Source organism: Hylaeus anthracinus, unplaced genomic scaffold (genome assembly GCF_026225885.1).
Source record: "Hylaeus anthracinus isolate JK02 unplaced genomic scaffold, UHH_iyHylAnth1.0_haploid 2, whole genome shotgun sequence".
Lineage (NCBI taxonomy): Eukaryota > Metazoa > Arthropoda > Insecta > Hymenoptera > Colletidae > Hylaeus > Hylaeus anthracinus.
In genome coordinates this window covers 4,944,731-4,971,977 of record NW_026534838.1, presented here as the reverse complement: position 1 = coordinate 4,971,977, position 27,247 = coordinate 4,944,731, and the positions used below count along the sequence as shown (strand labels likewise).

Sequence of the window (27,247 nt, the reverse complement as noted above, 5' to 3'; positions counted from 1 at the left end):
AACTATAGTATCTAGAAGAGTTATTTTCATTAATTAGCACTCAAAATCGTCGATGTTCCTTAGTGAAAATTTCCATCGCCCATATATGACGTGGCGTTCGACGTGTTAAAGCTCGTGAAAATTTAATATATGACGATCTCTTATTTGAAGAAAAGAAATTTAGTCCGATCTGGATATAACCTGTTCTCGGAGAAAATAACGACGCAGTTCACCCACGCGAAGCGCAAAGTAAACGAAGGTTGAAAGGTTGAAATCGCTGAATATTCAAATCAAAACGCAAACATTCGTATTCAGAGGACGTATCGACTCCGTCCAGATAAACGTGGACGTCGCCTCCGCCAGCGTAATTTCGCGAGTAATGAAAACAGCGGCACGGTATTGCAATGGACGTATACTGATTAGTTCGAATATCTGCGCGGTAATTATCCGCGTCATTGTCGTCGCAATTATTCTGGTCGCCAACCTTTTCGAAATTCGGCTCGAGCAAAAAACAACGGGGTGGTAAACAATCGCGCGGAACGCACCCCGGGGGCATAAATTCGATTTCGGTGATGGAAAATTCAATCAACGGATGGAACATAAATAAAAATCCTCGCTGGCGAACATCCTGTTATTAACATTTGTATCATTTATGCCGCGCCACGGTATAACGAACGATCTCGGTCTCGCGTTAATATTTATCTAGCAATTAACTTTGAAGCATTTACACGCACATACTTTGAACGCGTGCATTTACGTTCTCTTTAATTTCTTTTCCCTCTGGTAAATACAGTTTTCAAAAAACCGTTTTGCAGAGTCACTGTCGAATCCACAGGATTGAAGTTAGTTAGAATTTGTTATTGAACGAACTGTAAAACTTGACTATTTTTGTGCAGTTTGATTACTAGTCTTCTTGACCGATTGATTAGTTTATTTTAAAACAGTAGGTAGACCAAGTCTGTTTCCTACAATGGGTCCTACAATGGCTCGGGTACCTCGGGTTCGCCAAACCCGTACCGTAGTTGTGACCAATCACAGCTGCAGCCCCTGAGGTATAATTCTTCTAATACCTTCAAATACAGAATTACGAGGAAAGTAAATTTTTGATTAATTCCACTTTTTGGAAAACCTTAAATGTAAGTATTCAAAGCGCTTGATGTAGTCACAACTTTTTATATTTATAATAACTTTTTATAATAACTTTCCCGAGTAATAAAGATTACCACCATTAAACGACAAAATTTTGTTGTCTATTGAACAACAAATAATTTATTTCGGATTTTCATCGCATTTCTCAACGTTTTGTTTTCTGGAGTTAATCGACTCGTGCAATGAACGGCTGATATTAAAAAAAAAATGCATGGTTCCATTCAATATGCAAGTGCAAGTGCAACGTGCAGTCATGAAAATATTATCCAACGGCCGTCGAAGAGTTTTGGCCTTCCAGTTGAAAAATTCGCTCCACACGCTCGCGTCGATGCCGTTTAAGTGGCCAGTTGTAAGCGCCGGCCTCTGCGACCTAGCAGCGTCCATTAATGTTGATTTATCAATTAATTGGCCGACCGTACCGGGTCACGCGTGTGCCTTTGGGTTTGCTGCACTGCGTGGGAGGGTTGCCGATCGTTTGAGACTCGAATTCGCTCGCGAAATCAAATGGACAAACGTCCGATAATTAGCTCGATCGATGACTTTCATGGCGACAAATTGCCTTATAATTGTTCACATAACGTGTCAAATACGACCATTTTTAATTTCTTAGTTGTGATAAAAGGATATACCTAACCCAAGAATTAGTAATACCTAATTAACACGTTTTCCATTAAGGAATTAAAATAATTCTAAAGGTAGGTTTATAATAAAAATAAATTTGGATAAGGTTTCTGACCTTGGCGAGGTTAACAAATTAAATACCACGACAAATATGAAGTTATCTAATCTTCGACAGTCTCGTTACAAAATTCCAACTTCACAGAAATTTTCACGAATTTTAGTATGGCAGCCAACGTGTCAAAAGAAACTACTGGACGAAACTAAACTTGAACTTGTAATGGGTCCAGCTTTCCAAACGATTCCTTCTTGCGTATCTAGTGGAGGCTATCGATATCGCGAAACGAAGCCGCGAAAAGACCAATCGGGTCAGTTTCATCGGGATGCTCGACACACGGTGATCGCATTTATTAGTCGACTCACAGGCCGACCTTCAATTAGCGATCGCTCGCTCGTCGGTGTTCCCTGGCGTCGAATTCATCGCGTTAACGAAGCCCCGCAGTAAACCGACCGTGAGAATTCACCGTTCCTTCCTCAATCACCCCCCGTTTAACGCCGTTGCTCCTCGCGATTTATGAATAATGGATACCAATAATCGACCAACATCAAGCGTCCGTCCAGCGTCTCTTGTCGCCCGTCTTTCCTGTCATTTCGTCGCGATGCGGCGATCTGAGGTCGCGACAAGGGCGGAGCATACGATTTCTTGGAAGACTGTAGACACATGACACGAGGTCGCAATGAATCTTATAGGAAAGATAAAGAAACGTAAACTGTGTGTATATGCAAAAATCAATCAATCCAGGGTCAATCACATACGTGTGCAACAATCTACATAAAGCGAAACACTATCATCAGCGAAACACATCTCTGCTTCCTATATTATACCAACTCGCCGGTCCCGACTGTAAACTCCTTCTCCGTCTATGGGGTAGGGGGAATTTGGAATAAATATTAACCGACTTGCTATGACACTGCTCGCTCCGTGATGGGTAAACAACAACTAAGCTCTCCCCACTACTGCGCGATTCCTTTATTATTGTCTGTCATACGCTACACCGACCGAGTTGCTTATTTCGAGACAATACTGTACTTTTCTAAATATTCGTATTCCAGACCAATGTTCGAATATATTTGATTATAAAAGTCGTGTCGATGTAAATCAGAAAAATCGATATAAAAATTCAAAGAAATCAGTTTCCGTCTGTGACGTATAATCTACCGACGCAACTTTTCTCGATTTTCTGTGAAAAAAGAAGCCACCGTTACGAAGGAGCAAAAACGTGATTCGCAGATGGTAGAAGCGCGAGGTCGCCGAACTCTTATCGCGAACAGGTCCAAAAAGTTGAACGATCGGTTTTCTTCCAGATTCTCGTAGAGTACGACGACGTAGAGTGGCAAAGAAGGGAATGGCTATCGCCGCATAGGGATTCGGTGTTCTCCTTCTTCCTGGTGGAAAAAGGATTGTCCTGGGCTGAGCGACCCGACCCCAGGCATGCCAGTCTCATCGCCATCGATCACCACAACCACGCGAATAATAATCACCACCATCACCATCATCGTATCAACGGGAAACCTCTGAGGGGCGCCACTGCTGTCGCGAACACTGTCGCCTGGCCAGCTCTGGTAAGTGTGCCTTGTCAAATTACACTGTCCAACAAATTTAAACTTTTTTTAAATTCCGCGATATCCACTAGGTGATTCTTATAGGGTTCCTCGTCCTAAATACGAATCTGAAAGTAAAATTGCTCCATCGCCTTTAGTTTTCGAGAAATTCGGGATTTTGTAAATACGGTCGATTTTGAGAGAAAACGTAGTACTACTTGAAAACTACGAACGCTAGAAAGTTCTATTTAGTCTTAAACGATAGAGGAGTGTTTTCTGAATATGAAGACATGTTCCTTTAGAATTATCTACTCCTTTGAATGCCTGTAAATGAACACCGAAGTTCAAAAAGTTGCCGACGCGAGTACTTCTCACGAAATACTTTTGTATTTTTGTGAAAAGTTATTCGTCTAGGTCGAATTTACTATGCATTATAGGTTTCTGCAAACATTTCTGAAGAAAAAACCACCTAGCTAAGGGTGATGGAGCAATTTCACTTTCAGATTCGTATTTAGGACGAGGAACCCTATAAGAATCACCTAGTGCATATCGCGAATAAAAAATCGTATTGGACAGTGTTATCAGAGGTATCGAGAAAAGAACGAGAATCAGCCATCTTTGCTTTGAGTATTTGAATCATGCGTAGCGATACACGTACACTTAGCAGAATTAGCAGAATTCTAGCATCCTATCCCTTGGAGTAATCACCAAACGCGTTCGGTCATTTGGAATATCCTCGAGTTATAAAAATCGACAAAGCAGTCGATCGGTTCGCCTCGAAAGTGTCCATTCTCGCGAGAGCGAAATAGTAATTTCAAGTTTTCCAGCGCGACGGAGTCGAATGTCCCAGGTAGTTTGCATACAAAGTGTCCGCAATCTTGGCGTCTGGAGGATCGGACGGATCCGAACGCGGTTCGTTCGGCGCAGCTGTTCTCCGTCGCGAGTTTCAATCGTAATTAGCTTCAACTTTTAATTATCTGTCAAGCCGACTTTCGAGCGGCGATAGTTGCTCTCTCGCGATTTTGATTAAGCGCCGGAAACGACGTGGAGTTAACTCGACGAGACAAATATAACGGAGGTCAGACGGTATTCGAGAAATTACGTCAATCGGAAAGGTAAAGAGCGCGTCGAGGAAGTCGTTCCCACGATTATCGTATCCATTTATAGGATTTCTATTTAATTCTCTCCCTGTTCGCTTCTTTTAACGACGCTGTCAGACTCCGGTCGATTGATCGCTCTCGCGTTTCGCTTCGGATCTAATCGGAGATTCGGAACAATTTTTAGACAGAAACGCGAGAGGAACGAACGCGTTCTAATTGGCGCTCGATTGAAATTCACTTGCAGGCATTCTACCCCCTGGTGGCGCGTGCCGAGTTACCGGAAGACGCGATGCCTCTCGAGTTCATGCAGGATCGAAGGTTGGACTTCGTCGACTACTCCAAGCTGAAACCGTTCACCGTGAGTATCATCGGCGCGTTTCCTTTCATCCTATAAGTGTCTACATCTTTTCCGACCTAATTCGTTAAAGCTGTATGGCTGTTATTAACATACCATAGTACTAACTAGACGCGATAGAATTCCTATCAGATTAAGAGCCACGCGAGTTCCCTCGAGCAGCCGAGGCACTTCGTAACTAGAAACTTAGCTTCGTTAGGGCAGGGAAACTTGGGAGCAAGTTCCAGGGCTGTTGACCTATCCAACAGCCCTCGGGGATTCGTTGCCGTGTCTGCGAGTAAGCTTTCCTTGCCGACAGTTTGAGAGTGTGCCAATGCTTTCGAGGCTTTTTTCAGAGTTGCTCATTAGCACGTGCGCGAATACTTTCTGCTGTGAAGGATACGTAATGTAATCATATTCAATACAAGCGAGAAAAACTGGTAAGATATACAGTGGGTGCAGAATATATTCGTACACCGATCAATTTCCCAAGAAACTTTTGTGTGAAATTGTAGCTTTTTTTTTTACAATCAATTCTACAGATTCTCGTAAATGTTTAGAATAGATATAAAGACTGGATATAAGTGCAAGACAGGATTGACTGGATACGAGCCAAATGTAAACACAGAATGAAGTCAATAAATTACGATTCTATTATTTTGTTTCTTTCTACACCCACTGTAAACAGAATCTGGTAATCGAAGCATTCTAAAAATGTTAAAGAGGGTAAATTGTAGCCAGTACCCTTGTAAACATAGCAGAAGAAACTAATGATCCATCTCTGTAGCTTGCTCGGACAAGCAGAACGGTGGAACGGAGGATTGATGGATGGAATTTGCGAGAATAGTAAGGAAAACGAAGAAACGAATTTTGGGAATAAGAACGAGGACCATACATCAAATTGCGATAATCGAACAAGGCGACTACCGAAGACTGGGGAGACACGAGGATGCCGAAGACGTAAATGCGAGATGCAGAATGACACCGGGAGGCAACGCGACTGTCAAAACATCAAGATGGATCGAAAGTTGCGCCGAGATTGTTTAGGAAAAGTTGCATCGTAAGGACAGTCGAAGCAAGCGAGATATTAAACGAAGATAAGTTACGTATAAGTTCCCGTGCCATGAATATTCTCAAAGTCTCGGGACTCTAGCAAAGGCGAATAGCAGAAGCGTAGAATGTCAAAGCAAAGGTACTTACACAGGAAATAGAGCCGAGGTTCTCGAGAAGTTTCAAGACGTACCAGACTTAAAAATTCATTTCCATTTCTACTTTGTTCAAAGCGAATCCAAGCATTTCGAAATGAATGGTTGTCGAAAGTTTGTCACCTGAATAGGCGAAGCGAACGAAGGCGGATTGACGTAAATCCTAAAATAGAGAACTTGAAAAAAAAAAAAGAAACCGAAGAAAAGAAGTAGATGAAAAAGTGTCGATAAAGAAAAATCGCGAGAAGAAAGTTCCCATGCATAAAAACTCCTCGGCTTGGCTTCGATTTTTCTTCCTATCGCTTCTTTCTACACGTATCGCGATTCATTTTCGCGCGACTGAAATTCCGCCTCTCAGCGAACTTGTTAATGTATGGAAGCGTACCTTGAGCTAACACGGTGCCACGAAGATACCATAAAATAATTTTCAACCGATCAAGAGCTAATGTTAATTTCATGCTTAGATTACACGACACGTACATCTAATGGAACATTTAATAATGCATACAATCGATTATTCATGACGTCTTCTTGCCGAGACAGATTTGCAGGTTCGCTCACTTATTATTCAGTTTAAGCATTTATTCGAGCTCCTAAGGCCAGCTGGCGCTGCTCGGACGCTTAAAGGCTGCTCGGCAAAAAAATTCTAAAGAATTCAAAGCTCGTGTAATCCGAAACCAACAAGTTGCGTAACAACAACTTGCGATACGAAACATTTAAACGCGGACGTACGAAAGAAGTAAGAAATACAGTACAGACTGGATAAGTGCAAGACAGGATTGACTGGATAAATGCAAGATGACTATACCCACCACTGGGGGAGCGAGCAGAGTAATATGATCCTAACCGAAATTGCTTTCTTTTTCCTCAGACCTCTTTCTCTTTCGCTCTCTGTCCTCTTTCTTGCACTCTTCACTCTCTTCAGTTTTTACTATAATTTCTTTTCGCGAGTACGTAAAATTAGAATGAAAATTCGTGTGTATCGAAAGGGTTGCCTTACGATGGTCCCTGGAAAACGATAAATCGATCGGTGGCTTCTCGTCGTGGCGGTAGGGGCAGTCGAACGCGGGCGAAAAAGTTTTTACGTTGAAAAGGGCGGGCGAGGCAGACGCGGATGCGAGGAATTGTTTCCAAGTAATTAAACTAGCGAAACTTTTACCGTTAAAAGTTTTGCCGGGGTTCGCGGGCGACTGTAAGTGGTTCACGTGCGGCGGGAAGTTTCGCGGAGAGCTCGGTCAGGATCAGCTGGAAACGCCAGACTTTCGTGCACCGATCTTCGCTGGTTACGCATCAAAGACAATTACCGCCGGAATTAGTTTCACTCGATGGGGGGAGAATATCGTGTCTCGTTCAACAGTGGTCCCCGTTCCAACGCAGACTGCTACAAACGCGATGTTGGGGTTTCGTGGCTCGGGCCAGATTCCGACGGCGTCTTCGCGTTACCGCGAGATCGATGTTCTGCTCAGCAGGAGCATGTTCTCCGCCTGATTCGTTATTCTGATTGCTAGTCGAAAGCGTTAACGTTGCTTCTAGAGACCTAATTTGGGGGACTGGAGGCTTAGAAATTTCTCTCTCTTCAAAATCACTCTTGAAGCAAGAAAAACTTGTCCTGTGCAAGAAAAAAGCTTCCTCATGTAAAAGAATTTTTGGAAAAAATATATAATCGACTTCAAAAAACATTGAGACTGTGCTAGAAAGTACGAAATAATTTCTAGTCAATTTCTATGCATATCCACCAGCCCTAGATATAATTGCTTCAAAGTATGAGAAAATGCAGTGAAAAGTATGAAATAATTTCTATTTAAACTGCATTCTGTAACATTAATCCTTAAATAATTTGTTAGTACATCAATCCGAGACTTGATTATTGCTAATATCCTTTTGTATTCATAAAACATTCATGAAAGTAAAAAAAAAAAGTTCGAGTAAAGATAACTCGTTTGCGATGAAGGTTCTTCCTGATTTGATATTTTTTTCTTTTTGTGACGAAGTCATCTAAAGTCGTTTCTCTAGGTCTGTTTCGTTCAGCGATGCCAAGACACCGCATCAATGACACTTCGTCTTGCCTTTGACCTTCTATCGAAATTTAAATAATTATATTTTACGCAATACTGAAACAGCGTTAAACTATACCTATGCAAATTCCATAAGTACGTATAAAAAAATTCAAAAGCGCCTTTGAATATTTCTTCAAAATTGTCACGAACTTTCTGGACAACCCAATCATTTTTCACCCCGAAAATATAACTAGGATCTCGCGGTTGTCTGGCATCCGAGAGGCCAGTGGACTGTTAATCCGGTTCTGGTGGGATGCGCGGAGCGAAAGCACGAGTGGAATCGCTTGGCGAGGGAAAAAAGGAAGTGGAGAGATCGTAGGAGTAGAGGCGGCCAGAATTGGTCAGCCGCGGCGCAGAAGAGCAACGAGTCTGCTGACCCTGAACTATAAATGCAACGGGTTCTTTCTCCCAGCTGCACGCATACCTCGGGGGTCGTGCGGACGCGCCGACACGTACGACGCCCCGGAAAGAACCGAACACGTGGAGGATTCGTTCGGTGCCCCCGTGGATGTTGGTCGGAGCCGAGCCCGAGCCGAGCCGAGCCGAGCCGCGCCGAGCGGAGGAGCCTTTGCTCTTGTTTCCCGTTGGCAGTTGCCGGTTTGGTGACTCGTGTCGAGACCGCGCGTGCACCAACATCGGCGAACGTTGGAGAACGGCCAACGCGAGGCGCCAACATATTCCCGTTCTGCCTAACGGTCCTTGGCAAACCGCGCCGAAGACGCGGCTTTTATGCTCGACTCTGCGTCTATTTTCCCTGCCGGAGAATGTTTCTTTCTTTTCGCGATGGCGAGGTACGTTTCAAAGGGCGAGATGTCTGAAACGTATGGAAGAAACGACGCGACGTTGGTATCGTCGATATTACGCGAAACAACGTCAGGCGAGTCGTCGGGGTGCGTTGAGGCGGGTGCTAAGTGCTCCCGACGCTTCGATAATAGCGTTATAATTGCCGTTATATTGCCACCATTATCGTGCCATCGCCGTCATGCTTAGCGCCGTGATTGCGCAACGCGCCTGACGTAACGGCGCGATGATGACGTAACGAGACGCTGACGCAACGATTCGTCGCCGAGATATGCGCCGTGTAACGTCTTACGTGGGAAAATTGGTAGCGGAAAAATGGGACGAAACAACGCGTCGGAAACAACTTTATCGATCGTCGAGCTTGTGCAACGCCGCGCGGTCTTTTAAAATGGCTGTCCTCGAGGGGAAAATCTATGATCTTCGTTTTCTGCTACTGAATTCTCAGCTTCTTCGAGATACTAGATCTACGAGAACCATTAAACGAATGGTCCGAAGGCGTCAACGCACGTGATGAGTCATTTTCAAAAATTACCCTCGAAGTATTCCATAAAAATGGCATACAGTCAATCCGATAAGTATTCGTACCCTGTAACGACCCTGTTTTGGGGTCGTGAATGAACAAAGTTTAGGAAGCCCTGATCTAAATTAAACGATAGGTTTAGTATTTTCAAATAAATGCTTCATAATGCACATGTACAGAAATAGACTTTACACGTTTACACACTCGCAATAAAAATTTGTATGGTAACATTGAACCTATCGTTTAATTTAGACGAACTTTTTTGGTAGACACAGAGGGTACGAAAATTTATGGGACTGACTGTATAAGCTTCCGACCTCCCAATTACCCAGTGACCCTACACTCTTCCGCGTCGTTTATCGATGTTAATAAATCGCAAAAGGCAAAAGAAACGGCCTCGTGCTGCCGGGGATAAGATTCGCTTTGTCGGCGAGGCGTAGATGCGTAACGAACTACAGCCAGAGAAGAATTAATCGTCCAATTACGACGCGAGGTACCGCATCGGATATCACCTCGAGGGAGCTCGGTTTATTGGTAGAAAGTGATCAATGGGGAAGTCGAGGTCTCCGTCGTCTCCTCTTCCTACTCGGACCACAACGGATCTTCTTTTTGTCGCCTCGACTTCCCCGCGATCGCCTATCGTGACGAGTAACCTACAGACATTGCCAAAAATTGTGCAGAAATAAGGAATTGTAATCTACACTATACTGTAGAAATGAGGCCTTGAGAACCAGAATGGCCTAAGTAACATTTTCTTTTTTAAATTAGGATGTTTTATGAAACCAAAGTGACGTATGTTTAATTTCCTCGATCATTAAGAAATGGCAGTATAGAACTACAACGAATTTTTGGCAAATAGGTTCAATTTCGCGATATAACTCGGTACCATAATTTTGTAGATAGTCTGGTCTGGAGTAGATCTACTCTGGTTCTTATGGGCTCGATTGTACGGTAGAATCTAAGAGACTGGATGTCGTTTGACCCCGTTGTCGTTTTTGCAGCAGGACTGGGAGCTGACGAAGGGCTCGGTGCCGTGGGCGAACGCTGTCAGACGATGGGCGGAGATGCAGGACGGCCAGAGGATCCTGCTGACCACGCCGAGCGTTCTGGTTGGGTTCAGGGTCGAGGTTTATCGGGCCGAGGGCACCACGCAATGGTACACTGCCGTCATTGTTGGTTACAACGAGTCCACCAAGGTGAGACTTACTCCGCGAGCGTTGCTCTTCGCTGTCCTGCGAAGTCGAGGCAACCGAAGTATTCCGAGGCTTCGGTTGCCTCGGTTTTTCGCAGGGAAGACAATCGCGCAGACCACTTGGATCGATCCTTATCGTTCGAAGCAATTAGACGCGAATATTCGCGTTCAGAATCGTCGCGTTCAGAATCGTCGGTGTCCATAACTTTCGCTTGGAACGAGAGAAAAGGATTCGATCGGGCGCCGACGAAAGACGGAGTCATTCCTTGGCCAAGTTTTGCGCAAGCTCTGGCATCGTCGATCGGTCGGGCACGTTGACAAAGAAGACTGCCGAGATCGTGACACGGCTTAACGAGCAGCCCGTCGAACGGGGCGATCTTTAACCCTTGAATCGACGGATACGCCGCGACAGGGATCGCCAGGATCCATAAATTGCCCATGGAAACAATATGTAGACCTGAGACCTGATGTTTCAATCCGGCGTATTCCGAGAATATGGAAGACTTGCCAGAACTTGCCGGGAATAGTCGGAATTGAAAGTTCATCCTTCGCGCTTTTTCCTCAGTCGTTAACAGCGAGTGAATCGTTCAGGTGGTCTGTTTTAAATATCTCAAACAGTGTATTTAAACTCGTTCCACAGTAACGGATAACGTCGGATGTAAATAAACAACGGTGATCGATGATTCGTTACCTAACACGTAGCTCGTTGCAATGCTAGAAATAGGGTACCGTGTATCGACGTGCACAGCGAAGATAGACTTTATCTATCGGTTATTCGTTAAAGTTTAAACAAATCGGTACCGAAACAGTCGCCTCGACGCGACGGCTGAAAATATAATAATTCAAACACTTCGAACGGGTGAATTTTTTCTGATTGCTGATTCACGCCGGGTACGATGCAATTTCAGGACTTGACTGTCACCGACGACACAGTTCTCGAGGATCACAACGAGGACCCCAGCTTAGTACAAATGCGACTGATTGGCGACGGAGGTGAGTCCACGAATGACCCTCGCGATGAATGCTGCCGCAACGTCGATGAATTCTCCCCGACGGATAAATAGAACGATTTTCCTCCGTCGGTGTTCCCCAGAGGACGTTCGTCTCGCTCCCCGCGACCTTCCACGAGCTTCGTTAAATTAGAGCAATAGCTCTTAACTTTATTAAGAGATACTTTTTAAAATAGAAGAGAAACTTTGATCTCGGTCACGGATGATTATAATCTTTAATAATCTTCATCTTCTTGGGCTGAGGGCCCGCAAAGATAGAATTATTAACCCTTTGCACTCGGATGTCCCCTCTGAGGGGACGTTGGAAGTCCAGAGAACTTTGGTAGAGATCAGACAAGATAAACTCTCTTGGAGCACAACATTTTCAAAAGTGTACAGTGTACACTGTAGTATTAGAATACATGACGTGCTTTTTAGGCCACATTATTCCTATTGGCATATTCTGCAACAAAATGGCTTCGAGTGCAAAGGGAAGTTCTTGGAAGGGTGTTGGAATTGGGCGGGCAGCGCACGTTCGCTGGGGATTTTTCCCGCGTTTTATTCTCAACTTTTGTTTACCAGCCAGTCTAAATTCGTGGGTTCATGCGCTCACGAGATCGCGTTAATTCCGACTCTGTTGCTATTTAAATATTCCTACCCCCCCCCCCCACCCACCCCCCGTAACTCGAAACCGATGGAATTTCGACGAGCAAAAAAAGCATAGATTTTTCCCGTCTAAAGCGCGGAAAAAACTTCTCTTTCTGCAGTGGTGGAGAGCATCATGAGAGGCGAGGTCGTCGGCATGACACCGAGGAGGTCGAGGTCATCGACTGCTCTGACGCACGCGCTCGTCATGGTGAGTGAAATTCAATTCCGTTCTATTATTAAATCGCTATGTAGTTTACGATAATAAACTGCGCCTGGAGCAGTGTGTCACGCTGCCGCTTTTCGCTTCTCCGCTCTATTCGAGTCAGAAACGTTGGAAACCGATACTCGGTCGGCGAAGCGAATATTTTCACGTCGCCGAGCAAAAAGGGAGAGAGAAACGATGGGATGGCTCGCGAGAGCTCCGCCAGACCGAGAGCTAACAGCACGGAATAACCGGGAACCGTTCGCGGCGGACCGTTAGCTTGATCGGTGGCTGTCCAGGATCGTGACGTCGACTTTCGCAACCTCCATCGCCGATCGGGCGGAAGGTTCTGAGTCACGGAATCGGGAACCGCGATAACCTCGTCCAAGTAAACACGTAACCCGGGCGTTACGATAGCTTCGTGCACGTTCCGTTCCGCCGAGCTGCTCTCGAGGTTCCGCAAGCTCGGAACCCGAGGAAAATTCTAGAGAGCTGGTCGCTCCGAGGATGTAATTTATGTCGCGGAGTTTGATAGGCTTTTCAAGAAAATTGATGGATCGCTCGGTCCTTCGAGTGCTGGATACTCTCGCACATGTGAAACATATGTTGTTTCGAAAGTTAATGAACCCCGTTTGAACTTAATGAGCGTAATCAAAAACTAAGGGGAAAACATCGACTCTCTTGCAACCTTTAATCCTACTTTCTTCGACGGGCATGCTGTTTCTCAGCCCATTATAAAGTGTCCCTTTAACTTCCATAGTTTATTTCTACACTGACGGACAAAATTAAAGGGACACTTCTTTAAAACGTCATATCTATGGGAGTTTTCAACCGATATTGGGGAAACTTCGCGAGGAGTAGTTTTGAAGTGTCCTCTAAATGTGCGCAAAGTTGCATCGGCGAAGGTTGATACGAAGGGGTTAAGTCACCCCCGTAAAGAGGGACACGTCGAAAGACGCCACTTCTGAAGAGGCCAGGGGTGACGGAAGGGGTTGAAAAAATCAAAAAAATCTTTGGGGCGACCCTCCTCACTGCTCTCAATAAAATGCACCTCGCAAAATCCCTCTCGGGCAAACCCACCCCTCACAACACCCCACCCCCTCCAAAATCCACAATTTTTGGACTACAGTCCCGAATTTGGGCTCAATGCATTCCGTGGACTCCCTTGATCCAGGAAATGCCAACGCTCAGGCCGTAGAGGCACCCCTTGGAGGGATGGAACAGTTCGCCACTTTTCAACACCCTTCGTAAGGGAGCACTTCCACACCTCGAAGGGCGATGAAATTCGCCATGTTTATTCTCGGTACGTTAAGGATCAATGTCATTTAAAGCTCGTTTCGAAAACTGCCCCTGGAGCTGAACAGGGTGGCCCAGAGTTAGGGGTGGTCCACCCACAGGTGTAGGGGTTGGAACGATGTTTCGTTGCGTGGAACACATGTGATACGGTCCAAGGCATTGGAGTGACACAGTTTTGATGTCTTTTCCCCGCGTGGATAGCATTAAAGTACGAAAATGACGCTTTTTTTTTTAGAAAACCCACCCACGAGTTTAGGCCTGTGTATCAGGTGAACGAGTAACCCCAAGTCAACGCCGTTTGTGGATTCGGACGCGCGAATGCTTTATTAACAGGTCCCCAAAAATTCGGATATTTTGAATCACGCTTTCGTTGTCAAATCGGAGTAGATTTGAAAGAGTATTAAGTGGGCCGGACGGAGCTGACATGCAGAAGTGGAGCCAGACCAGACCGGATTCCAATTTAACGTGGGCTGACCACGTACGGCTGCAGGCCCTCGCTCCACTTCTGCATGCCGGCTCTGTTCTGGATCAGGAGATTCCAGGGAATGCATTGAGCCCAAATTCGGGACTGTAGTCCAAAAATTGTAGATTTTGGACGGGGTGGGGTGTTGTGAGGGGTGGGTTTGCCCGAGAGGGATTTTGCGAGGTGCATTTTATTGAGAGCAGTGAGGAGGGTCGCGCCAAAGATTTTTTTGATTTTTTCAACCCCTTCCGTCACCCCTGGCCTCTTCAGAAGTGGCGTCTTTCGACTTAACCCCTTCGTATCAACCCTCGCCGATGCAACTTTGCGCACATTTAGAGGACACTTCAAAACTACTCCTCGCGAAGTTTCCCCAATATCGGTTGAAAACTCCCATAGATATGACGTTTTAAAGAAGTGTCCCTTTAATTTTGTCCGTTAGTGTATATTCGAAGTTTGCGACGCCTAGACTCTAGCCTACCAGCGTCTAATATTCATAGAGACCACGAGTGGAGAACTCTTCCGTCCTTGAGCGACGCTACTTTCGCACCGGTAAGATAACGAGCGAGACAACTTCCAACGTATCGGACCGCGTGTTATCGCCTTATCGTCCGTTACCGTGAACCGAGGTCATCTCCTCTATCGTCTTACGTTTTCTCCAATCGATATTAAATATCAGGTTGCGAGATATCCCCGCGACTGGGAAACCTTTAGGAAATACGTTCCACGGAGCGTCGCGGTTCAGCGCGGATCGGGCGCTTCCCTTTAACGCGGGAAATCAATAAAGTCGTGTTTGCGGCACCCTCGAGCTTTCAGGAATCGGGAATAGTGTCCGTTGCTACCTTGGCGGCCGACTTCCGTTCCTCGTGAACACGATTGCCCCACCTTCTTCGTGTCCTCTTCGCTCGATTTCCTGGCGAGACGGTAATCGAACGCCATCGAAAGGACGACCATCCCAGCCGACTCTCTTTCTCTTTTATCCGCGTCTTTCTCTCCTGTCATCCTGCAATTTTAATTAATCGATCGATTGCTTCGATACTCTTCCCCCGTGTTCGCTCTGGGAAACGATCCTTAAATAAATTAGTTGGAAATCGACTCTTTGCCTTTAACGACGAGCGCGATTTTTGCCCAAACCGATTTATTAATACGGTCTCGTATACCGATTTATTAAACTCGCCTGCCGCGGGTCCTTTGATTCGATTCGAACTGATTTTCAAAGTTGAATCCTGTTGCATTTTATCGAGAAAGAAGACCTGCCTCGTGACCTTTCGTATCGAATCAGGCGTCATGGTCAGGCTTCGCGAGGTATATTATTTCGCGCTGTCTACGTTCTACTTATTCATAGCGCAGTAATGTCTCCTTACGTGCCATGTGATGAGCATGATGGTAACCATCGCTCGTAAAACGGTATAGAAACTTTCGCTTATCACCAGTTTATTTGTATAACGATAAACGAGGCCTAATAACAGATTATTAGTATCAGTACCACTGGTGGGAGTTCATTCTTTAACGTATACTTTATTGAGGGTTATTCGAGAGTATGGGAAAACCAGAAACCCTTGGTTTTTACATTTCCCCGAGGCAAGTGCTTGGAGTCCTCGTTTAAACTCTAGTTTTGAGTAGTTGTAAAGAGTTTTGCTCTCGGGTCCAGTTGGTGCTGGATTTGTATTATTTCTGGTGAAGTCTACTGAAGACCAGATTGCTGAAGCCATCGACGACACCTTTTTACGGGTCCTTCGGTTAAAATCTGAGAAAGGAGTAATTATCCAGTCTCGTAATCGTCTGGAAACATCGGAAAATATACGAACTCCTCCGTTCAGGATTGTTGCTTCTTTTTCCTTCAATTGCTATCGAGTTCAAGCGATTGTAGGAACTATCGAGGGTCATAGAGGTAACGATGAATCGTGCGATCAGTTATACAACCGAGGTTCGGATGATAATTGCGAAGTGCGTGTAGTTGTTGCGCAACGTGTACTACGTGGATGTCGTCATACGATTACATCGGCGCAGCTCGACGCGCGAGTCATCGTGCAATAAATCGCATGATTCCCGTGCCGTAATTTCCAATTGTACGCGGAGCCAATCTCGATCTGCAGGGATAAACGAATCGCTGCCTAAAGCGTTTCTCAGTCGTTCCGTTTATCGAATAAACAAAATTAGCGAAGGCGTCGCCGATGGATGCGTCGGAGATGGTAATCAAAAGTCGCTTTTCGAAGTTACTCATCGGTGGCAACAAGACCGAAACGTTAACCCCGGTTGGCCTGTCCCTGGCTCGAAACTTTCTATCGTTAGCGAGTAATTCTGCTGAAAGTTTCGAATCCGACGCGGCCGGGGTTACCGGCGTCTGCAGGAAGAGTTATTCCTTCTTCGAAATTTCTTCGCCGCTCCGGGAAGAAAGTTCCACGAAGAACTCCGAATTCTCTCCATCCGTCGACCTTACAATCTCGTTAATGCGAGAGAAGCCTCCCATCCCCGTCCTCTGGTTGTTCATAAATCATTTCCTTTCCACGGCATCCATCGTTTGCCCGAGCCGCGATTACGCCGACCGATCGGAACCAGGCCCTAAAATTACTTTCTTCCGTGACCTACGGCAAACGAACGCCTTCTTCGCAAACTTGGAACCGAAAGACTTGGAGACGAGACGAAAGGTGCGTACACGGATACCCGGATACTCGAACGAGCTCTCCTTAAGGTCGATTCAGACTATACGACACGTTCCGGCAACGACACGACAAAACATTAAAACACGCGTTTTAATGGAACTATTCACACTATTCCCGTTGACGGAATGTTCAGGACGATGTTTGTTAAGTGCGAATAGTTCCATTAAAACGCGTGTTTTAATGTTTCGTCGTGTCGTTGCCGGTCCGTGTCGTATAGTTTGAATCGACCTTTAGGCGTGGTTGAAACGACATGGTTCCGAGAACAAATTCACTCCCGTGCCTCCATTCCTGAAGTCTGAAGATGTATCTTCAAGAACCAGCGTCGTGCTTCAACCGGTTCCTTCGCTGATAAATACGAACTTTAAGTAATCGCGAATTTCTGCATCAACAGCGTGAGACTGAGACATTTAAGTTGCTTCTTGGAGATCGGCTACGAGTTCGCGAAGAATCCTCGGCAAGTATCGATCTATCGACGATCGAGTCCGCCAGCTGCTGAATTTTCTCGGACCGAAGTCTGCGAGAAGCCGGCTCGGTGGCTGCGTGCAAAGTTCGCGGAATTCGTGACTCGCGGGATAGTTGGCCCGACAGTCCTAAGTCGGCAAGTTCCGAGCTGGCTTATACGAGTTCGAAAACTCGCCGAAAGGGATTAAGCCGGCGACTGCTCCGGCTCGTAATGGAACTTGCTCTCCAGTTTCGAGACGCTTCTTGGAAACGGCCATTAGGGCCACTTTAGAGGCTGGTCTGCGAACAAACGTTCGCCGTTCGAATATCCGTCTGAATTTCTTCTGCTCGTTTCGCGACGGTTCGCTCGAGCGGCGATATTCCAGAGATTCCGTCTCGAAGATACCGTATCGCGATCGAAAGGTAATATCTTTAATTAAACGCGATAGTTGTTGCAGGCGATAACTTCTCGAGTAGATTGGTATTATTGGAGTTATTAGATCCTCGATGTTTTCTCGGTCAGAAATAATAACCTGATCATTCCATTTCCTGCTACAGAATACCCGAACAATATCCCGTGAAGAAATTCGGTCCGCATTCCTGTACGCGAGAAAGGGACGAGGGAGATTGGTGGTTCCCTTTCGAGGCGTCTCGTTCCTCGTGTTTCTCATTAAATCCACGAACAGCTTCTTTAAAAAGGAGAGCCTCGCGGTTAGGAGCCGTCAATTAAATGCGTTCCCCGCTGGCGAAGGGATCTTCGAAGAACTCGCTCGAACCGGTCGCACCTGCTTTCCTAATCGAGAGAGGAAAACAAAAGGGTTCGGGTAGGAATAGAACGAGCAAGGCCGAACCGGATCGTAGACATCGGTCGGACACTCGTCTAACTCGACGATTCTCGATAGTTTGTCTAAACGAAACCTCTCTAACACGGTCAGAATTTTTCTTCAGCTTTACATCCCCCCGTTGTGGCATTATTTTCCATTCCAGAGTATAGATTCACCGGTACACCGGTCTAAAAACTCGACTTTACATTTTGTCATACCCGATCAGTACCTTTACATGTAAAAAGAAGTTTCAAGAGCAAAGATAAATGATATCTAAAAATGATACGCATTGGAAAAAAGACCTTGGCTGGACCAGACCCCTTAACGATCCGAGCGAATAGCAGCACCGGGACCAGACGTCGCAGCGGTCCAAACTCGAAATACCATCCGTGGACAGGCCGATTCATCCGAATGTAAATATCGGGCAAACACCCCGCTCGGGCGATAGAGGGCGGGGACGGGAGGGGTTGTTGGCAGGCCGCCAATCTCGCTCGCCGGACTCGCTCAAGTTCACCCGGAATGTTCGACTCGTAAACTTCCTCTTGTTTCTGCCTTCCACCCTGGCCATCTTCCGCCCACCCCTGCGCGAGTTTGGTCCGCAGCCCACCCCCGTCGTCTCTTCGTTTTCATCGGCCTCTCGTCTCATCTTTATACACGCCTGGATATCTAGCCGCTTTAGAGGGTCGTTCAGCCAATAGGGGTGGTTGACCGAGTCTGCACCGCCAGCCCAAAGAAAACGAGCGAGCCTCGTGGCACGTGGGAGGACAACGAAGGGTTGGACACCGCGGGAAGGGATGACGAGGAGCCCGCGACGTTGCCTAGAGGAAGACCAACCGAATGAAACCGAAGGAGACGAGAGGAGAGAATGCAGGCCTGGGGGTTAGAGTGGCAGAAAGAGGAACGTGCGAGGGGGGACGAGGCTCCCAGGGAGGGGCGAAGAGAAACGGGCCGAAGCTGCGAACCCAGAATGGGAATCGGCACTCGAGAATGGCGAAAGGGGGTGCGTAGCGTGGAAAGTAGGTGGAGCAGGGATGGCTGGCTGGATGGGGTTGGGGCGGCGGTCGGTAGCTGTATTGATTCTCGGGCAGGTCATGCTGGTGGGGACACCGATGGTGGGGGTGGCTGGAAGTTGGCGCGAAACATCCCTGCCCGGCCGGAGCTAACGCAAAACATCAGCCTGCAAATTGCTTGATTTTGGCTACCAAACTATCCGGAATTCCTGCAACTTTCGCCTATCCGGACTTGAATCTTGCCGTTCGCCGCCGCCGTTAGCCCACTTTGCCGGCCGGCGGAAACGTTTTACTTTCCCGGGGATTGAACGCGACGGTGGATGGCGACGTTTGCCATCGGTCAAAAATTTAACTAGACCTGTTTCAATTACACAATTCTAGATGTATGTACACCGTGTATCTAGACCTCGACTCCAAGTTAAAAAGTCCCCACCTAGCCTCGGTTAAACCAAATTCGCATTCGAGAAAGTGAACCGCGACATCCGCGTCCGAGTTGCTCGGTCCGTTTCGATCTGGTTCATCCAGAACGTCGCCTCTCCCTCCGTTTCAGTCTGTTTACGTTAGGGTGCGACGCTCGCGACGCGCTCAGACATCCAGCCAGACATCCGCGCGGATGCACGTGAGCAAATGTACAGTCCGGGGGTGCCGTGAATACTGACGGAAATACTTCCGCTTATTAATAGCATGTTATACAGTCCGTCGAGGCTGGATTCGAGGGATCGTATCGATTCGTCTGCGAGCCCGCTGGACGACCCAGGCCCGTCGTTCGACACTTTTAGACGCCAATTACCCGTTTTCCGAGCAGAATCGAACGTTCGGCGAGTCCGTCGCGCGCTACCGGTCCGTTGGAATTCCTCTGAAATCGATCGAACGAGCCCCGACGATGCTCGCCGTTCCTTTGTGCGCGACTCAGTTTCGCAGTAATTAAATTTGCATCAAAAGTTTCATGAAAGTTTAATCGGGCGACGGATACCGGAAGAGCCGGCCCCTATTAAGATCGAACTATTACGCTCGAGGGCACGGGGAGCAGGGGGGAGAGAAGGTTATTCATTAAATTCCTCGATACAAGGGCGGAAAAAAGAGAAGCATCGAACGGAGAACGCTCCGGGTGGAAAATGGCATGTAAATTAATCGCTGCGATACCGTTCGGTCGCGCGGCCACCTCCCGCCCCCTCCCTCCCTCGAGTACGCGTTCGCGAATAAATTATTCAGGCTGAAGTATCGCGGAGAATTTCGTTTCCGCGCCCCCAGGAACTTTCCCGCTGATTATATTTACGTTTCCAAAGGCGTAACATTTCCCGAGCACTTGTAATTATCGGCTCGCTATTAAAATCCCTCGCGAATGCTTGCTCCCCATTCGTTGCCAGTCGGTCTCTCCGGCGAATTCCGACAGAATTAACGCATTTGGCATTCGTCGACCAGGACCATATCTATTTCGGTGAAACGGAAAACGAGCAGTTCTCGCAGTACACGCTCCTCGTAAGGTCGATTCGCGGTAATCCTCGTCACCTTCGAATTCGCCCCGAGATCTTTTCCACGAACTACCCCTATAGGAACCGTTAACGATTCAATCCTGCCTCCGGTGCAATTTCCAGGAACGTCCTTCCCCGGTTTTCCACGAATCCAGGCGCTATTTGCAAAGAGCGAAGGCCGGTATCGCGGGGCACAGGATCATTTATTCCATCGCGGCATCTCGCTGGATGGAAGGGGTTGACCCTGGCAATTTCTCCTTGAATCTCTCCCGGTTTCTCTCGCTCCGTGGCGCGACGGAGGGTTGTTTGTGGCCCCTCCCTCGCGCCGACTCTCTCAATATTGTCGACGCGAGCGGAGGGTTGCGCGTTGCACGTGTACGTTCCACGTCCGTGTGCCCGCCCGTGCACCAGCCCCCACCGTTTGTGTGGGTAACCTGCACACGCACACTCAGCATCGGCTGGCGCCAGAAGGCCTTCATCGCCCGTTCCACCTGTTTGTGCTGGAGTTTCCCCGCTTGGAAACTTTCAGTTCCCAACAACAAAGTTCCCGGCTGGCCGAACTACTCCCGAATGACGTGCCGGATCGATACTTTGTAAGCCGCATAAATAAAGCCGCCACGCTCCAGGACTGGCTCGCCCTACCTTCGTCATTTCATCGCCTATGCATACCGCTCCCCTCTCGCTCGCCGCAGCTCGGACAATTTACCCTTTTATTTATCGTCGTGGAATGCGATCGAATCGATTCGCTCGTGCAGCTTAGATCGCACGCGAACAGCTCTGCGGCTGTGCCCGAGTGGATCGAACGGCGAGGTGCTATAGGTCAAGCAGGACTCGGTTGAGGTCACGTACGAATCGGAGTGTCGAAATCGCAGTGTCGAAATCGCAGTGCCAGAGAATCGTCCAACCACTGTCGCGATAATGGCCTTTTCGTTACCTCGTGTCCTAACTGGACAAAATCGTTTCAATTTCGAGCAATTCGATATCAGCGTCAAGCTCCTCGCGGATAGGGTTTTCGAGAGGCGTTGGACTTTGAGGTCATTCGACGCGTCTGGATGCCGTCCAGGAGATCTCGGAGTTTTCGTCGCCTGAAAACAGCGACGGACACGGAATCCGCGCCGCTTCTGTTCGCTATTGATTGCCAATAAATTCCGCGTGCCCGTACCCGGCAAAGCGTAAAGGTAGCCATTTCGTTCACGGTTCGTCGACTCACAATGGGTTTCCGCGTACAATGTCGGCTTCTGCTCGCGTACACGCCACGGGTGAAATTAGCGAAGGCACTCTCGCGGAGCAGACCCGAAGGTAGACGAGGAGCGATGCGAACTTGCTCTAGATACCATCGGTTCGTGAGATTCTCGCGGAGCCAGGCACAAAAGATACCCACCCGTTTTTTTTCCCTCCGCCTCCTGTTCCTTCTCCACCTCTGTTTCTCGACAAAGAAAGGGAGCTTAATAAATCTTCGGTCCGATTCGACTGCGGGCGCAGTGTTATGCAAACGAGCGCGACGCTTCCGCAACCCGGAAAATTATACTATCAAATGGTGCTGTTGAATTCGACGTCTGATCGGCAGCGGTAATCCTATGGGGACGTTGGTAAACACGCAGAAGAAGGGCGCGTAAGGGTGGTAACGAGCTCGACTATTTTCGAATTTCCGTTTGAAAAAGCTCGGGAAACCCGACCGGCTACGAGCACTTCGTAATGCTCCCTTTTCGCTCTTTCGGAACACAATCTTCTTTAACGTTGCAAACGTACAGCTTGGTTGGGCGGAAAACTAATGGCTCTTGGTTGATCGATCGCGCAGCGATTCGGATCAAAGAGCCCTCGATACTTCCGTTGCGCCCTGTTCATTCGTAAACCATGAGTCTCGAGACTCGTACGAATTGTTCGGTGTACCGAAAGGAGGAAAAAAAGAAATCAATGGAAGTGGTCCCCAAACATGATTCATGTAAAAGAGGTGTTCAGGCACCCGTAACATTCGGGAAACCAAAGTTTCGCTCGAGAAAGAATCGAAGAACTGACTTCGACTTCGAGCAAAACCGAATCCGAAATTTCAGGTACCCCAACACCGTTGGGGTTGTTACCTGAGTAGTACTTGGTAGCCTCGAATCGCGAGTAAGCCTAGAGGCTTAGATAGCTCCGTAGCGAGGTTCGCGAAAGAGAAAACGTGAACCGTCTCCGGTGCGGGGGAGGAGGAGGAGTGTCGGGAGAGAAAGCGCCGACAGTTTATCGGGTATGCATCAACGAGAGCCACGTTTGCAATATTATCGTCTGCTCGCGTGATGCTCCCGGTTTTCGAAGGCGGCTGCTCGTTGCCTAGGGTCTGGAGATGCGGGGGTCGTGGCAACGGATAAGGGAGAAGGAAGCTAAGGGGTAAGAAGAGGTTAGCGTCGGGAGGTTAGGGCAGGGTTGTGTAGGTGGATGCGGCAGGGCAGCGACGGTTTGAGGGGGTCTGGCGAGCGAGTCGAGGTTCGGACGGAGGGGAAGTGATCTCGGTCGTCGGCGGCGAGGGGCACGCTGGAAATGGGTGGGGGAAGTTGGTAATTGGTGGGGGAGGCGATTCCACGAAGCTTGAGAAGCACCAGTAGACGGCAGCACTGCGGGCCGCGCGTGTCGCAGTTCGTGTTTGATCGTCTGCGCGCTTTCGTCTCTACACTTGTCGACTAACCGTTGTCGTCGTCTCGAGGGTGAAGGTGCCCCCACCCTCGCGGCTTTCACCCCACCCCGACGGGAAGATATTCCTATTGTTGCCGTCCGTGTCGAGTATCGGCGCGTACGAGTAGTGACGCTTCGCGACCGGCGTTTATCCGTTTGGTTCCGCGATCCGTTTTTTCTCCCGAATAGTTCCGGGGGATCTAAAGTGCTTGTTACCGGTTCAGGAACACGAGGAGGGTGCACCGATCGGGTGTGGAAGAAAGAATCGGGAGAGGAGGGGCGAGAGAGGGCGAAAGAAGAAGGTGATATCTGTGAATGCCGGAGTTTGGACCCGAAACGATCGACGATTCGCGATGATCGCGGGATCGTGCTCCGTTTCCAAGTATCCATTCAGGGATCGCTAGATCGAGCTCGTTCGAATCGGCCGGTTCGTTGGACGGGTCATGGGCGGGGGCTGGGGATTCGCTCGAGCACTCAGGTTTAACCTGACTGCTCTCCTTATCGAGTTTGACACAGTTGCGGTTCTTTGAGTGCCTCGAGTCGGCCAACTAGCCATATTTGTCGCGAATGCGTTAGGGTTCGAGGTTGTTCGATCCGTGTTCGCTGCGGATTCTTGGGAAATACCTGTTAGACCGGATAGACCGTGTTTCACGCGTAGATCGTCGCGAGTGAGACGCGCTCCGAATTGGCAACGCTCCCAGACGCAGCGCGCTCTGGACAACCTTCGTTTATAAATCGCTAGGGCACACCTATTCGCGTGTTCCGAGGGACGATTAACCCTCTGTTGCATAATCTAACCAATGGAAAATGTTCCCAGGAGGTCGTTATCGTTCTGAGAATTAATTGACGGAGTACAACTTGCGCAACAAAGGGTAAAGTAGGGTAATCGTGGTCGCGTAGACCACGTCAGATCGCGATCGTCGCGAGAATCGCTCGATCGATTTCGAGGGGTCCGGTTTGAAAGGGCAGTGAACATCGGAAATGATTGTTACAGCGAAGGAACGCCCGGAGGATGTTTAACGCAGAAACGTGAAAGACAATAACATATATATGTATCGATTTCGTGGCGCGACACGCGCGATTCTAATTTAAGCCGGCGATCGGCGAATGATTGTGTGCTGTGTCGAGTAAGTGAAAGTCAACCGAGACGGACGCGGCCATTTTTCATGGATAAACGTGCACCACGGTGGTGACCGGCTCGAACTGGTTTCAATTCCACGTCTCCAGCGCCACGAGGCACAGTAAGTGTTCCACCACAAAAGATTCGCTCTCTGATTGCCACCTCCGCCTTTAATGGCGAATTTAATGCGATTTCCTTATCAAGCCGCGCGAGGAAAATGGAACGCGATCGCACAACTTGGAATTAGTTTGCGACGATGCGGTTGCTCGTCGCTTTGCCTTGCGTGGTATTCGAAAATCGTGGATGGAATCGCCAGGCGCGGACCGGACGGCCAGCCTTGGCTGGCACATTCTACTTATTCGCGGCAAGAAGAAGTAGATTGCGCTCGGAGTAATTTTTCCTCGCGAAGGCTGACCAGAGTCCTTATCTACTTACTATATAAAGTATCTTTATATTTAATTGAGCGGTTAATCGATGTTTCTTTCACCCTGAACGCGTGCAACGCAATCTTTGTGATTGTTTAACACGAGTCGATCGAAGCAGATTTTCTATTTATAAAAAAAAAAACTTCGTTAATAATTCGTGCGATAAACTAACGGTGCGCGCAAATGGCTCGGGAAACGTAATTATCGCGATAGTTAACGTTCTCCCGTGCTAATTATACCAGGAATATTAAAATGTAGTCCATCGAGTGATGCACTCCGCTCATGTTGAATTCTAATCGCGTCGTGTTCGTTAAACAATGGGAATTCGTAATTAGTTGCGCGCCCGTTACCTCGCCGCGAGGAAATTAGTGGCCGGTCGACGCGATGGAATTTGCGATTGGCATAAGTAGTCGTTTGGAACTTTCGAAAATAGCGTCGACGGATCGGTCGTGTCGCGTGTGACCTCGATTCCATCGGGCTCCAATTTTTCATCGGAGCCCGGCACGCTTTAAATATTTTTAGGGAATTCCCTCGGTGCTCGCCCACTCACGCAATATTTGTATCTTGTCGCGCCAACTATTTATAGAAGCGAATAGAAATAAATTGCTCGCGAAACACCGACCGGAATAAGTTAGTAGACGAAGAACAAAGACTTCCACTTGTTTGGGAACGTCGCAAATTAACGGGTGATTCGTTTATTGTTTCCTACGCTTTTTTACCACGAGACCCCTTTTATTTGGCTCGAGTGTGTACACGCGTGATGTGATTAACGAGCGCGAGAATCGTCGTGACACGAACCGCGGCGCGAGGGGTAGTTGCGGGTTTGTAAGTGGGGGGAATACATTACCCGTCAAAAGTTAAAGTGCACTGGCGAGGATTAATGAAAAATTAACGGAGACGAACGCGTCCCTAAACTTTTCGACGCTAACGCTGTTTTAATCAAAGAAAACAATTAGTTGAACGATATTTTATATCATATTGTACGTTATCAGCGCACTTTGAATGCTAAAATAACAGAGGTCAACGTTAAGCATCGAAGTCTCCGTCTTCAAGAAACCGAATTTAAATGCCAGTGCTTTCGAGTTGCGTGCTCCTACCGCTATGGATAGTACACGAGAAGTTTGTATACGTTGTAAAAACCGGTATAGTTTAAAAACTCCACTTCCACTTGAGCTCTCCAGAATTTGAACCATTTTCCGACTCGACGGAAAGTCGTTAACGCGGCCGTAGAGTAGCGCAGTGGGATTCATCGAACCGAGGTCGAAGGAGTCAAGTAGCCGCGCGTTCCCGCCAACTTTCAGAGTAGTTTTTCAAACAACGACCTTCATTTTCCTGGGTGAAGCGCTTCTACTCCGCGAATAGTCGTTTTTTCAAATACCGTTTACCCGTTTCGTTAAGATCGCAACGAGTATAACCAGTTCCATTCTCGAAGAAATTTGTTCGAAGCGCGATGAATTTTTACAAGCGACGTTTAGTTTGTTTGAGAAGCGGGCCAATGCCATCGATCTTCCGTGCGGGAAATTCGAGAAGTCCTTTTTCATTGAAATTCGGGAGGGAAACTTTTGAGCGGGGGTGTACGAGGGGATCCATTATATGTATACGTGTGTAGGAAGGAGAGCGAAACAGAGCGAGGAAAGAGGAGAGGAGAGACGAGTAGACAGAGTAGCAAGACAGAGCGGAGAGGAGGAGAGAGAAATGGTGGGTGTATGGGTGCGCAAGCAAGCGAGAGAGACCGAGAGAGGGACGAGAGAAAGGGGAACGAATTGGAAGGGAAAATGAATTCTCGTTGCCAGTCAGATAACCCGGTACGATCGATCGGAATATCTGCCGGTCCGTTGGCGTTACACACACACTGTCCACATAGAAACACGCTTATATATATATATATATATAGACCATCAGCCATGTGCTGGGGCGCGCACGCGTCTACATATGTATGGATGTCTACATAAACGCGTCTGCGACTCTTTGCGAACGACGGGAACGCATGTACTATGAATGCATATACGGGGTGGCTCGATTTAGCCAAGCCGGCACTTTTCAAGGAAGCACGGAAACGAAACTTTTACCGAGGGCCTCGCAGGATTATTTTCTCTCCTCCTTTCCATTTCTTTTCTCTTCGCAACCCCCGGCTCGCTGTGTTGTAATTATTTTCACAGAGCGTCGCCCTCCGGGGACACGCGACCCCCTCCCTCCGCACGATTTCCTCACCGAGGACAGAAACAACCAAAGAATTTTTTAATCTGCATAAATAAAGTCGCGACTCTGCTACGACTGTTTGTTCAGACGTAACTTCAAAACGGCTGATAAAATTTTGAAGGGATGACTTGTTAGGAGACAGGATATTCTTTCGAAAGCTTTTTACCCCTTCGTACCTGGTACACATTGTAATGCACATTGTAACGTACAATGTAACGTACGTTGTCCTTATGTGTTAGAAAAAGAGTTATAACTGAAGAGTTTTACTAAACAAACTCTGTATTCGCTCCAT

The 27,247-nt window shown here is 47.6% G+C and overlaps 1 protein-coding gene across 4 annotated transcripts in view; it reads left to right on the top strand.

Annotated features, from left to right (window-relative positions):
• LOC128893058 (probable JmjC domain-containing histone demethylation protein 2C) overlaps positions 1 to 27,247 on the top strand; it is a 258,691-nt gene that overhangs the window by 42,974 nt on the left and 188,470 nt on the right. For 3 of the 4 annotated variants that reach the window (XM_054153794.1, XM_054153795.1, XM_054153792.1), the window contains exons 2-6: positions 3,112 to 3,369; positions 4,693 to 4,806; positions 10,367 to 10,561; positions 11,466 to 11,550; positions 12,314 to 12,402. In XM_054153794.1, the coding sequence (XP_054009769.1) occupies positions 3,112 to 3,369; positions 4,693 to 4,806; positions 10,367 to 10,561; positions 11,466 to 11,550; positions 12,314 to 12,402 (741 nt within the window). The remainder of the gene's footprint in view (positions 1 to 3,111; positions 3,370 to 4,692; positions 4,807 to 10,366; positions 10,562 to 11,465; positions 11,551 to 12,313; positions 12,403 to 27,247) is intronic. The other variant, XM_054153793.1, reaches the window with a different exon arrangement.